Consider the following 12,731-nt stretch of genomic DNA (forward strand, 5'->3'; position numbering starts at 1 on the left):
TCTTGTGCGCTACAAGCCATAATCCCAATAGAGTGGCTCTTCCTGAATCTCTTATAGAGGATGAACATAGGAGTCCCTCATAATGTGAAACGGAGGCGACAACAATCTGCAATAGTCGTTGGATATTTAGGCCTTGTATTTCTACAGTGCTACAACACTTTACTAAAGTTTAGCACATGAAATCAAACAAGCATATTGAAAGAGCAGTGCTAAAGTTTAGCACCTATTAACACTGGCTCTTGTTTTGATACTAAATTATGTTAAAAGTGTGTCCCCTGACACATTAATGGTCCATGTCTATCCTTAGCATCTCCTTCAGCACTACTGAAGCTTATACCGAGTACAACAATGGCACTAAATTACCCACCAAAAGGCAAGCAAAAGTACAATCGAGGCACTAGGAATGACCAAACCCATTGCATAGGCCTGTTTTGTTCAACTCTTTTGAACAGCTTTTCTGAGAATCTGACAGTTTTTTCTAAACATCTTTTCTGGTACGAAGAGAATCTGTTGTGAAGAGAATCTGAATATAGTGAAGATTACGTGCGGAAGAAGATAAAATAGTCCACAGACTTTAGTATGTAGAAAGTGACGGTTTTCTGCTATCACAGTGAAGTTAGAGGCATCTTACCGAAATATCCAACGACTATTGTCCAATCTGTTCTTTTTATATTGATTCCATCCAACAATTTCTCAGTTCATTTTTTTAGACGCGTCCATCTCATACAAATTTCGCAATAACAAAAGGAGTCAACAAAAAAAACCAGTCAAAATGAACAATTATGCAAAAATCTTGCAAAAATAAAAGCAATGAGAAACTCGCCAATATGCAATAGAGTTATAGGTAGCAGATGAATTTGATGCTCGCTGTGATCTCACCCACCGGACACATCAAGAACATGACGAGTCGCTGGAGCCTTTCACCTCTACCTCTTATAATAATAGATCGATGTTTTTCAATACGCTCACTAGAATAGGGCTAGGCGAGCTGAATATTTCTCGCATTACAATGCACAGGTAGATTTACCAGTGGCTTTTGAAAATCAAAGTATTTTATAAATCTGTCGTTTATTTCTCTAATGCTTCAAAAAAAACCTTTACGAAGAAACAGTGCCTCGTTATGTAAACTAATGTAAATAAACTGTATTAGTTGATCTTTAACGACGACCCGATTCATTCCTAGGTATGATCCAGTGCGGACGGCCCCACATTGGCTCAACCTCGCCGGTGTTTAGATTCAGCCGCCCCATGCGCTCTGGCCTCGTAAGGTCTGTGAAGCCGACGTCGTATGCGACGGCCAGACGCCCACATGGGTGCGTCAGCTGATGGGCAAGGATCACGTACACGCGGTTCGCCTTCGCTCCCGTCGGGTCGGCGGTGACTGTGAACCCATGCGCGCCGTCGACGAACACCGCGCGGTCACCGATGTCGAGCACTGGCCTCCACCTCGGCGGCCTCTGGCTGTCCCTGTGCCGCGCGCGGTACGCTTTGGTAAAGACCACGCCGTCGCTGTCCCCGGCGCGGTGCACCAGGAGAATCGCGTCGTCCGTAGATGGCGCTAGGTAGGCGTAGTCGACGTCGCCGAAGCCCGGCGGCGCAGGGATCTTCGTGCGGGCCTGCAGCGTGCCGGCGTCGATGATTGTAGTTTTCAGCGTGCGCAGCTCGAGGACGAAGAAGAGCCCGTCGCGGTAGTTGACGGTCATGGGCGAGCCGAGCTTTGACTGGAGCACCGGCATCCACCGCTCGCCGCCGTGCTCGCAGAAGAAGGTCGTGTCGCCGCGGGCCACCATGACGCCTCGCGGGGACCAGTCCCACGCCAACCCGTCGTCGGTGACGCGCGCGCAGCGCAGACGTGGCTCGTCGCTGAGACACCCGACCGGGTCCTTCTCCGAGAAGGGGATGGGCAGGTCCGGCAGCGGTGCGCGCGAGCCGGTGAAGGGGTCGACGAGGTGGCACGGGTGCCTGTAGCACACATCCGTGGCTAGCACCATCCCGCCGTACGGAGACGGCACGAGCCGGCGGCCGAGCACCGGAGGCATTGGCCGCACGTCGGCGCTGTTAAGCATGCGCATGTGGGCGAGGGAGAAGAACTTGTAACCGTGCTCCGATGCGAACGCGACGCACGGGAGCATCGCCGATTCCTCTTCGTGGCCACCATGCTTCGTCTCCATGCTCATCTCAGGTACAGGCGGCGCGAGCATTGTGTTGGTTGGAGAACAAAACGACGGGTATATATATCTCTACTCCTGCCCTTCCATATATTACAAATCAACCCGCACGCCCCGCCCCCGACCCGTAGGCCGTAGCCGGCACCTCACACACACCGCCGCCTCCCCGAGCCTGCCCCCCGACGATGCCGCACCCGCCCGCCACCTCGCTCTAATGGTGCTCCGCGCATGTCACGCCCGCCTACCAGCTTACCGCATCTCACGCGCCGTTCACGACCTCTGCCTGCTCCGCAACGAATCCCCCTCACCTCGCTCTGCCCGCCCCTCCTCCCTATAAAGCCTAGCTATTCTGCTCACCTCGCTGCGCCCCGACGGCGCCACAACTCCACCACCTCCTCCAGTTACCCGACATCGGTGCCACGCTCCTCCTCGCCATGTGTGACTCCTACTCCCCGTGGCCACCAGGGCGATGTGGTGGCGTCCGCTGGTTCGTTGCGTTTGGTATGCTGGTGGTACTTACAATGTGTTTGGTTGGATGCGTGCTTAACTGTTTACAACCAGCATACCAAACGCCGGTTCGTTGCGTTTGGTATGCTGGTGGTACTTACAATGTGTTTGGTTGGATGCGTGCTTAACTGTTTACAACCAGGCGCAGGGTATGCGTTGACTTCAGGTAAGCACATGTTTGAATGGCTGCACGCAAGCGAGCGGGCCTGCTTCTGCTGGTGCAGCACAGACCAATTTGTGGCTCTCTGCCTGCACGCACAAAAACGTGGGAATATTGCATCTCCCGCGAGCCAAGCTCGGACAAGCCTGCATGTGCGTATGCGGACAACCAATCATGAGGTTAGAGTCGCTGCTGGCATGTCTGCTGGAGGTAGTTTTGTTCATGTTCACTCTGAGAATGGTGTGATTGATTTTTACAGATGAAATTGCATTTCTTGCTCGATTATAAAGGAAGGGGCAAAATGGTTTGGTTCCATCCAGTTTTATGTCCTAATACAAATTTGTTAATTAGCTGTTGTTTATGGAACTTGCGGCTATGCTACCAGGGCATGTTATTTCCTATATTGTCCCAGGCATATATGTACTTTGGTTAGATTTTGTTGCAATCCATTAACTCTGTTCACTTATATCTCTTGGTTCTTTGATCTAGGTTATTTCAATTATTAGCAATGATTCTGTTGCAATCCGTTAACTTTGTTCACTTATATTTCATGGTTCTTTGAGCTATTTGAATATGTTTGTTCAGTAATGTTCGATGCCTCTAATAATTGTAATGATTGGATGTCACTTGTTCTATTTCTTCCTCCAAGTGGTTCTCTCACTGTTTTGTTTCTGAATATTTTCCAGGCACCCCGACGCCCGCACGCGGGGCACCTGACCGCCTGCTTGCGCGTTTCCCCACATTTATGCGGCTTGGCCCTTATTTACCTTTTTTCTTAAAAAGAGAGAAAAAAAGAACTCCTTTCATGTGTCCCGTCATTTTCAGTTAGAGTGACCAACAGTTGTGAGTTCTCGTTATGTTCTCCCCACGACACCCATATACCTACCGAATGCTGATGATGATGCCAAAACTGTTTTACTTGAGGAATGCTGATAATGATACACAAGGTGTTATACTTGAGGCATCTGAGGTTGGGACTGGTGCTATCAGTTTGATCTCGATGTCAACTTGGCTGCGTGCCTGCGTGGGGAGAAATGTGCTAATGCCATCCTTCTTGCCAGCATGGAGCACTAGTACAGAGAAGTTCTATAGTGGCGGTTGTAAACCTATTTATAGTGGCGTTTTTCGTAACCGCCAGTGCTAGGGGCCAGTAGAAATCATCATTTTTACAGGCGGGTAACTGAGGACCGCCAGTGAAAATCGATTTTCACTGGCGGTCGGCGTAATAAAACCGCCAGTGAAAATCGATTTTCACTGGCGGTCGACGTAATAAAACCGCCAGTGCAAATCGTTTCCAGGAAACATAAAACATATTTTAAAAATAGTAAAAAATTTATTTGTATTAGGACCACCCCACCCGCCCGTCTCCGTCGCAAGTCGCGGCATTTTTCGCGCAAAATTCGCGCGCTACGCGGTTGTTAGTATTCGAACCGTAGACCTCACCCTCGCGCGTACCCTCCACTACCACTCCGTCTATGACATGCCTTGTGTCTAGTTTGTAGTTGTTTTCTCCACATATTACAACCATTTGAGTGTAAATTGCTTATTTGAGACCCTAAACGAATTCAAATAAAAAAGTTGTCAACTACAAAGATAAATAACTTTTGAAGTTCTACAACTTTTATTTTGACACTTTTTCACCCTCTTGTAGTTGTGCTTAAGTTCATAAATTTCAGATTCGCCCTATTCACCCCCCTCTAGGCGACTTTCAATCATCAATGAAGATGTTTAGCAATCACATAACAAGAAGATAGTTAGATTAGGGTTCGAACCAACACAGATCACAAATACAAGCATTGGATTAATAACTTACTAGAGTCGGAGCACCAGATCGGTCCCTCACGGGCGGCTATAATCAGAGTAGATTAGGGTTTAGGCTTCAAACACATATCACAAGTAAAGATCACAAGAACAAGCACCAAATTAAGCACTTACCAAAGCCGGAGCACCAGATCGGTCCCTCACGACGACTATAATCAGAGAACAAGATCACAAGAATGTATTAGAGTAGATTAGGGTTTAGGGTTGGTACACAGATCACAAGCATAGATCACAAGAACAAGCACCAGATTAAGAACTTACTAAAGTCGGAGCACCAGATCGGTCCCTCACGGCGGCTATAATCAGAGAACAAGATCACAAGAAGGTATTATAGTAGATTAGGGTTTATGGTTCGAACACAGATCACAAACATAGATCACAAGAACAGGTTAAGCACTTACCAAAGCCGGAGCACCAAATCAGTCCCTCACAGGTACAATCACAGAGCAAGAAGGCAATAGAGTAGATTAGGGTTTGGGATTGAGCACAGATCACAAGAACAAGCACCAGATTAAGAAGTCTCAAACTCGTCGGAGACGTCGACTAGAGGAAGAAGAAGACGAACATCGAAAGCTTACCGTAACGGCGTAACCAAATCCGTGACCGAACAACCAGCCAAGCAACCACCAGGTGAGGGGAAGCCAGAGCCTAGAGGTGGAGGGAGCGGTGGAGGACCCTACCGGAGGGCGGAGGCTCGAACCCGGAGGCGAGGCGGCGGCGGAGTCGAACAGTGAGGCGGCGGTGGAGACGAATCGACGAATCACCCCCCAAAATCGCCCCTAAATCGCAGACGGAGAGAAGGAGGGCGAGAGACAACAGGCGAGGCAAGCGAGTGAGACTGACGAGGCGGGGCCCGATGGGGGGGAGGGGGCGACGTGTTTTAGGTTAACAAACAGAGCGGGCTAACCGTGCTTCCGGGATAATCGGGCCGTGCCCGTGCCGGCCCAGCGTGCCCGGTGCTCGGCCCAGGCACAACAGTACCCATCGGGCCATGCCGTGCCGTGATGTCCCGATTAGCCCGACACTATTGGCCATCTATAGTTTGGGGCGACTAAAGTTTAGTGACTAAAATTTAGTTACTTTTAGTCACTAAATAAGCAAACATGATAGCTAAAGTGAGGTGACTAAACTTTAGTTCGCAATGACTAAAAGGGACTAAATTAGGATTTTTACCTTATTTGTCCTCTACACTTTCTTCTTGCAGCAAACATCCACTAATTAATAGGGGTAATACAGTCATTATTCACAACAATTAATGTTCTTTAGTCCGGTTTAGTCACTAAAACCAAACAATGTACTTTAGTGACTAAACTTAGTCACTAAAGTTTAGTCTAGTGACTAAAGGAACCAAACGGGTAGTCACTAAAACCAAACAATGTCTTCTACAAACTCTCAACTAACTCCTACTTTCTTGGACTTATCTGTGCTAACCAACTCTCCACAATTCTCTCATCTCAATCTTATTCTCTAGCCTTATCCCAGCTCATCTCAATCTTATTCTCTAGCCTTATCCCAGCTTGGTTGTTGCCTCTCGCTCCCTATGATGCCCATGACATCTCCCCCTCCCTTGAGGACCAGCTCGTCCTCGAGCTGCCATAGACTTACCTGACACGACTTAAGGTTAAGCCTTTTACATCTCGATTTACCTTTATTATTTAAGACGAAAATACAAAATAATTGTGGAACTAAAATATAAATTTGAACTGCAGCTATGTCCTCCTGGATACCAAGGGAAGAGCTGAACTGCGGACTTCACGTTGGATGAAAGGTGAAGGAGGAACCAGCCCGTTCTTATGTTGGGTCTGTCCAGCACCAAGGTAGTTGCCCGAATGAAGGAGACGACCCTCTTGGGCCGTGCAGGGGGGCTGCATACCCAGATCTCGACTTCTGCAGGGGATTCAAAAAGTATAGACGAGACCTGGTGGTTGGGCGCGCAGGCTGCGAGTTGGTGCAGCGATGAGCTGATCAGCAAGTGCAGCTTCCGCACCGCCCGCCTAACAAGGAAGCCACGCACTGCGGCTTGCAGGCGCACCACAGCCTGCTCATGTGATGACGGCCATGGGGTGGCCCTGGAGGCCACAGCAAGGTGCTTCTCCCCACGAAGGGAATGTACTTGGCGGCGTGCCAGGAACCCTCGCGCTGCCGCCTGAAGCCGCACCGCTGCTTGGAGTTCCTTCTCTGTCTTCTCCTTGTAGCGGTGGAACATCACAACGAACTGATCCCACTTCTCTGCGAGACGGCCAAAACTCTCTTGGAGTGGAGTGAATGCATCTGGAGTTGGAGAGGGCGGGTGGGAGGGCGTTGCGGCGGCTGATGGCGTGGCGGCTGGTGGTGGTGAGGGATGGGCGGCTGGTGGTGGTGAGGATAACCTGGAGCTGATACCAGGTGTCATGGACCTACGGTCCATGGGGATAGTTGTCTTCTCCGGCGAGGTTATACCCCTCTGCCGCAGGCTTGGTTCTAGGGTAGCAGCCCTAGGCGCTTGACAGGGTCATTGCAAGAGAGAGAGATTGGTTTGATAATGATCTTGCTTGCTTGATTTATTCCCTGCTACCATGCGGCTTATAAATAGCCCTATGGCTAACCAACTTCTTCTACAAACTCTCAACTAACTCCTACTTTCTTGGACTTATCTGTGCTAACCAACTCTCCACAATTCTCTCATCTCAATCTTATTCTCTAGCCTTATCCCAGCTCATCTCAATCTTATTCTCTAGCCTTATCCCAGCCTTGCTGTTGCCTCTCGCTCCCTATGATGCCTATGACACTTGTAAATGCCCATAAAGACACTATTGGTGTTTCAGATCTTAACAGGGTGCCTCCCCATAGAGAAAATGAAATATTGATCAAGAAGACAATTGATGTTCATGGAAGCAGATACAAAGAGTCTTTGAAACCATCACCAACAGATCAACTGATTAAGACAGAAGAAAGAGAAATGGGTGATACTGGTCTCAAGCCTTATATTCTCTACCTGCGTCAGAATAAAGGCTTCTTCTATGCTTCTCTGGGTATTATTTCCCATATAATTTTCGTATGTGGCCAAATATCACAGAATTCATGGATGGCTACTAATGTCGAGAATCCTGATGTTAGTACTCTTAAGTTGACTTCTGTGTACATTGCAATTGGAATCTTCTCGGTGTTCTTCTTGCTATTTAGATCATTAGCAGTTGTTGTTCTTGGGGTCAAGACATCAAGATCCTTATTTTCTAAGTTACTCAACTCATTATTCCGTGCACCAATGTCCTTTTATGATTCTACCCCTCTTGGAAGAATACTTAGCCGGGTAAGGATTCTTAAAACAAATTGTTAATCTCCCTGAGATATATTGAGTAGTGGGGGTGGTTGTCACTTGCCACCCAAAGTTCAACTTGCACATGGTACATATTAATTGTACTATGGAAATCTTTCGCGACAATAAAAAAAAATCTTTAAACTAACTAGAAAGAGAAAATACGACAAATCAAAATTCTATTTTACACTTGGAGATTTTCTATTGATGGATTCGCAAAACTTTTATGCAGGTTTCTTCAGATCTGAGTATTGTTGACCTTGATATTCCGTTTGGCTTCATGTTTAGCGTTGGTGCTGGCATAAATGCATATAGCAATCTAGGAGTATTGGCTATTGTTACATGGCAAGTTCTGTTCGTCTCTGTGCCAATGATTGTTTTGGCAATCAGGTTGCAGGTAATTTTGTGCGATTCTGTTGGCTACAGTTTCGTTACTATATCATGTACCAAGTCATGTGCTTTGCTACTGTTTTTCTTCCAAGAGGTGAAACAGTGTATGTCTTATATTTATAATTACCATTGACTGAAATGTTAAATCTCATATGCTTGGTCATGCAGAGGTATTATTTAGCCTCATCTAAGGAATTGATGAGGATCAATGGCACTACCAAATCTGCTCTCGCTAATCACTTGGGCGAGTCGATTGCAGGGGCTATAACAATAAGGGCTTTTCAGGAAGAAGATCGTTTCTTTGAGAAAAACTTGGAACTTGTTGACAAGAATGCTGGTCCATATTTCTATAATTTTGCAGCAACTGAATGGCTCATTCAACGTTTGGAGACCATGAGTGATGCAGTTCTTTCTTTTTCTGCCCTTATCATGGCTCTTCTTCCTCAAGGAACTTTTAGCCCTGGTGAGCAATTACATAAGTTGCAATTTACAAGTATCACCACCACATCTTTATAGACAATGTGCAGGAAGGTGACCTAGCTCAGTTGATCGAGGGTGTGAATGTATGCCTAGACCACCAAAGTCAAGTTCTCCATGAGGCGAATTCACCTAATTTTTTTAATAAAATTACACCTAGTTCAACGGGCAAAGTTTTTTAATAAAGCAAACAAGTTCTTTGACAGTTCAATATCTTGCATTTGATATGCAATAAATTGTTCAACTTACTGCAAGGACAATTTTGCAGTGTATTCATAGCTTCCTGAAGTCAAGCCATAAAATGTTAATGTCTTTCTGTCTATACTTTATAATGTTGAATCACAAGTAAACGACAGGCAGGATATCTTTAATGAATAATACATGACGTTTCTTTATCGCTATTGATTTTGTACATACATTGCTGACATGTGAGCCAAGGACTGAAAAATGGAAACACTGAGATTAGTGTGTGACTTAAAATAAAATAAAAAATACATGCATTCGGTATTGTTCATGCTATCAACATTTCACTATTATCATCAGAAACACTAATTGCTCCAATTTATACATGTGCAGGCTTTGTAGGAATGGCATTATCTTATGGTCTATCCCTGAATATATCCTTTGTTTTCTCTATCCAAAACCAATGCCAGCTAGCTAGTCAAATCATCTCTGTGGAAAGGGTTCATCAGTACATGGACATACCAAGTGAAGCAGCAGAGATTATTGAAGAAAATCGACCAGCACCAGACTGGCCCCAAGTTGGCAGGGTGGACCTTAAAGATTTGAAGGTAATCAATGGTAAACCATTTACATGTTTACCTATTACAGGGAAACCATTTTGTGATTTAGATTCTAGTAAATGAACATGAATGATTTTCATCCAACATATTAGATACAGACAAGATATGCTCCTCTTGTATTACATGGAATCACCTGCAGTTTCCACGGTGGAGATAAGATCGGTATAGTTGGGCGAACAGGAAGTGGAAAGACAACTTTAATTGGTGCACTGTTTCGTCTTGTTGAGCCAACTGGAGGGAAAATAATTATAGACTCTATAGATATCACCACAATAGGCTTACATGACCTGCGTTCACGTTTGGGTATCATTCCGCAAGATCCGACACTCTTTCAAGGAACCATAAGATATAATCTAGACCCTCTTGGGCAATTCTCTGATCAACAAATATGGGAGGTAAGATATCTTGTAATAAACATGGCTATTCATGCTTTTGCTAGCCCTAATCATTGTTTAGATTTAGTTATGCAACTTTTGGAATCTAATGGTCATGTGACCTTCCTATAGTCAGTATATAAGAAGGAAAAGAAAACAGTGTTCATACTAGTTTACCCTGGAAAAAGTTGAAACAATGAGGTCCTTTTCTCTTATTGGTTAAGAATCAACACAGTAAATGTAATATAGTGCCCAGTAACTTTAAAAAAATTAGAACATTTTTTGAATGACCTGACGAGTAAACTGAATCATAGGAATATAGGGAACAAGTTCTCTCCCTTTCCCCTTTGTTTTATGCCAACTGCAGGAGAATTATCTCCCCCTTTGATGGCGTATATACCAGCTCAAACTTCAAAAGAATCAATACAGTGATTACTTGCTAATCTGATGCAGGTTCTCGGCAAATGTCAGCTTCTTGAAGCTGTCCAGGAGAAGGAATAGGGATTGCACTCACTTGGTTGGATTTCTTTTTTTTATTATGGAAACAAGAGTTCCGGCTTTAGCATACAAATGCGTACAACCATTACATAACGATTATTGGACCATAGAGCAGTTGCTTGAATAATTAAACTAACTCAAAGAAAACAAAATGCCATGACTATAGAAAACACTAGCCATCTTCAATTCTTGCATTCGAGCGCCATCCATGCATTGCAAAAACTTCCATCGCCACCACCTCCAAAGCTCGACAGACATCGATAATTTGTTGGTGCTTTTCCTCCTTCTATAGAAGTCTCCAGAATCTGAACCAGTGAGTAACCCTGAAAATAACCTGCACAATTAATGGTATTGGTTTATGATTAAACACCACCTCATTTCGACAGAGCCAGATGGACCAAACATCTATATATTGTTTCCTATGATTCTTTACAAATTAAGGCATTTTGGATGGATAATTGTCAAACCAAAGGGAAAAAATACCGTGACCCTAAATTTGCCAAACTACCTAAAGTTCAGTCTAGGGGTGATAATAATGTAATGGAGTAGTATTTTATGATATTCTTTTAAAACTTCTATTTTTTTCTTCCATTTAAATTGCACTGCCATAATCTACACTTGTCTTGGGAAAAAGAACTGAGTCAAATACCCTCGCAAACTAAAATAAATAACTTCTCTAAATGCCTTTGTCGATGAAAAAAGGGGCAGACCCAATGCCACAGACGCAGGCTTCCATATGAGTGAGGTCTCAAACAGGGATAAACCGAGGCAATTCTTTTCTTTGCAAATGCGAAGAGGTTGCTTCGAACTCATGACCTGATGACTCAGTGAAACAACTCTCACCATTGTACCAGACCTATCCTTCACCCTTGTCGAGGAGGTCAAACTAATATAAATAACTTCTCTTTTTAAAGGGAAAATCATATATTTGATTTCCATAAAAATATGGGATTCTCATTCGTAGACACACAAACATGAGTAATATTCTTTGGACAGCATGACATATGAGATTGTCTAATTCTCTGACTGACATTTCGTTGTGTAGTTGTGGAAGACGGTTCAAACTGGAGCATGGGTCAAAGGCAACTCTTTTGTTTGGGACGTGCACTTCTAAGAAGATGTCGTATCTTAGTTCTTGATGAGGCCACGACATCTATATAGACAACGCTACTGATGCTATCCTTCAGAAGACGATCAGGACAGAGTTTAGAGATTGCACTGTCATCACTGTCGCACACCGTATACCCATGGACTGCGATATGGTACTTGCAATGAGTGACGGTATGTTTTCTTCTCGAACTTGATAAATTAATATATTTGTATATGTAATATATTTATATATTATCCTAAATCATATGAGGGAGATAGTTATACACTACACTTATGTTATAGAGAATTAAGTAACTTATGCTATAAAGAAACAAGTAGAAGAGCGTGCTATAAATTATACATTAGAAAAGTGGCATGCAAATCTATAGAATCAATTTTCACCTCTTAATCCATGAATTTGAAATAGGCTTATATATAAACTTTGAAAAGTTATGGAATGTCACATTCTAAAAAATAGTCTACTCCATTAGTTAGATTCTAATTCATCAAAATGAAGGGAAACAAACAAGACCTTATTGGATAAAGGGTCCAACACATGTGATACTCATCATGTAACTGAACCAAAACATCATGTTTTTACATGCCAAGGGCATCTCTAGGGAAGTGTTTGGATCCCATGAACTAAAACCAACTTCTAAAAATTGCTTCTAATTTTATTACTAGATTACTTTTCAATTCTACTCATGCATGGGAACCAAATAAGGTCAAGAGTTTTTGAAAGATAATAGGGTCAAACCTTTTCCTAAATGATTTTGGTGGTTGAATTGCCCAACTCAAATAATTGTACTAACTAGTTTGCTCTAGATTATAAGTTCTACAGTTGCCAAAGGTTCAACACAAACCAATAAAAAGTCCAAAAGGGTTCAAATAGGAAGGAGCAAAACCAACCGAAGGCTGCCCTGGTCTGGCGCACCGGACCGGACAATGTCCGGTGCACCAGGGAGATCCAATCTGAACTGCTCAGCTTCGGGTTTCTGGAAATGTCACTCCGCTATAATTCACTAGACTGTCTGGTGTGCCAAGTGGAGCAACGATCGCCAGCGCAACGGTCGAGTTCAACGGTCGGCTGACAATGCTACAGTGCGCGAACAGAGCGCGCAGAGTCAGAGCAGCGCCAGAAGGCGCACC

The 12,731-nt window shown here is 44.4% G+C and overlaps 2 protein-coding genes across 2 annotated transcripts; one reads left to right on the forward strand and one right to left on the reverse strand.

The window, feature by feature from the left end:
• Window positions 1-1,157: 1,157 nt before the first annotated feature.
• On the reverse strand, window positions 1,158-2,201 carry LOC103639775 (uncharacterized). Its single transcript, XM_008662487.1, has one exon. It carries the CDS (start codon window positions 2,199-2,201, stop codon window positions 1,158-1,160), a length of 1,044 nt encoding a protein of 347 aa, XP_008660709.1.
• A 5,228-nt stretch (window positions 2,202-7,429) lies between these two features.
• LOC103639780 (ABC transporter C family member 10-like) lies at window positions 7,430-11,797 on the forward strand. Its single transcript, XM_023301081.2, is given in 8 exon segments — window positions 7,430-7,945; window positions 8,184-8,348; window positions 8,510-8,804; window positions 9,395-9,609; window positions 9,720-10,016; window positions 10,449-10,512; window positions 11,539-11,648; window positions 11,651-11,797. Coding segments are annotated over 8 exon segments (1,644 nt in total). The 5' UTR covers window positions 7,430-7,594.
• The last annotated feature ends 934 nt before the right edge of the window (window positions 11,798-12,731 follow it).

This window comes from Zea mays, chromosome 9 (genome assembly GCF_902167145.1).
Source record: "Zea mays cultivar B73 chromosome 9, Zm-B73-REFERENCE-NAM-5.0, whole genome shotgun sequence".
Classification (NCBI taxonomy): domain Eukaryota; kingdom Viridiplantae; phylum Streptophyta; class Magnoliopsida; order Poales; family Poaceae; genus Zea; species Zea mays.

What these genes read in the sequence shown, in the direction of transcription:
- LOC103639775 (XM_008662487.1), bottom strand. Translation starts at nt 2,201, where the DNA reads ATGCTCGCGCCGCCTGTACCTGAGATGAGCATGGAGACGAAGCATGGT.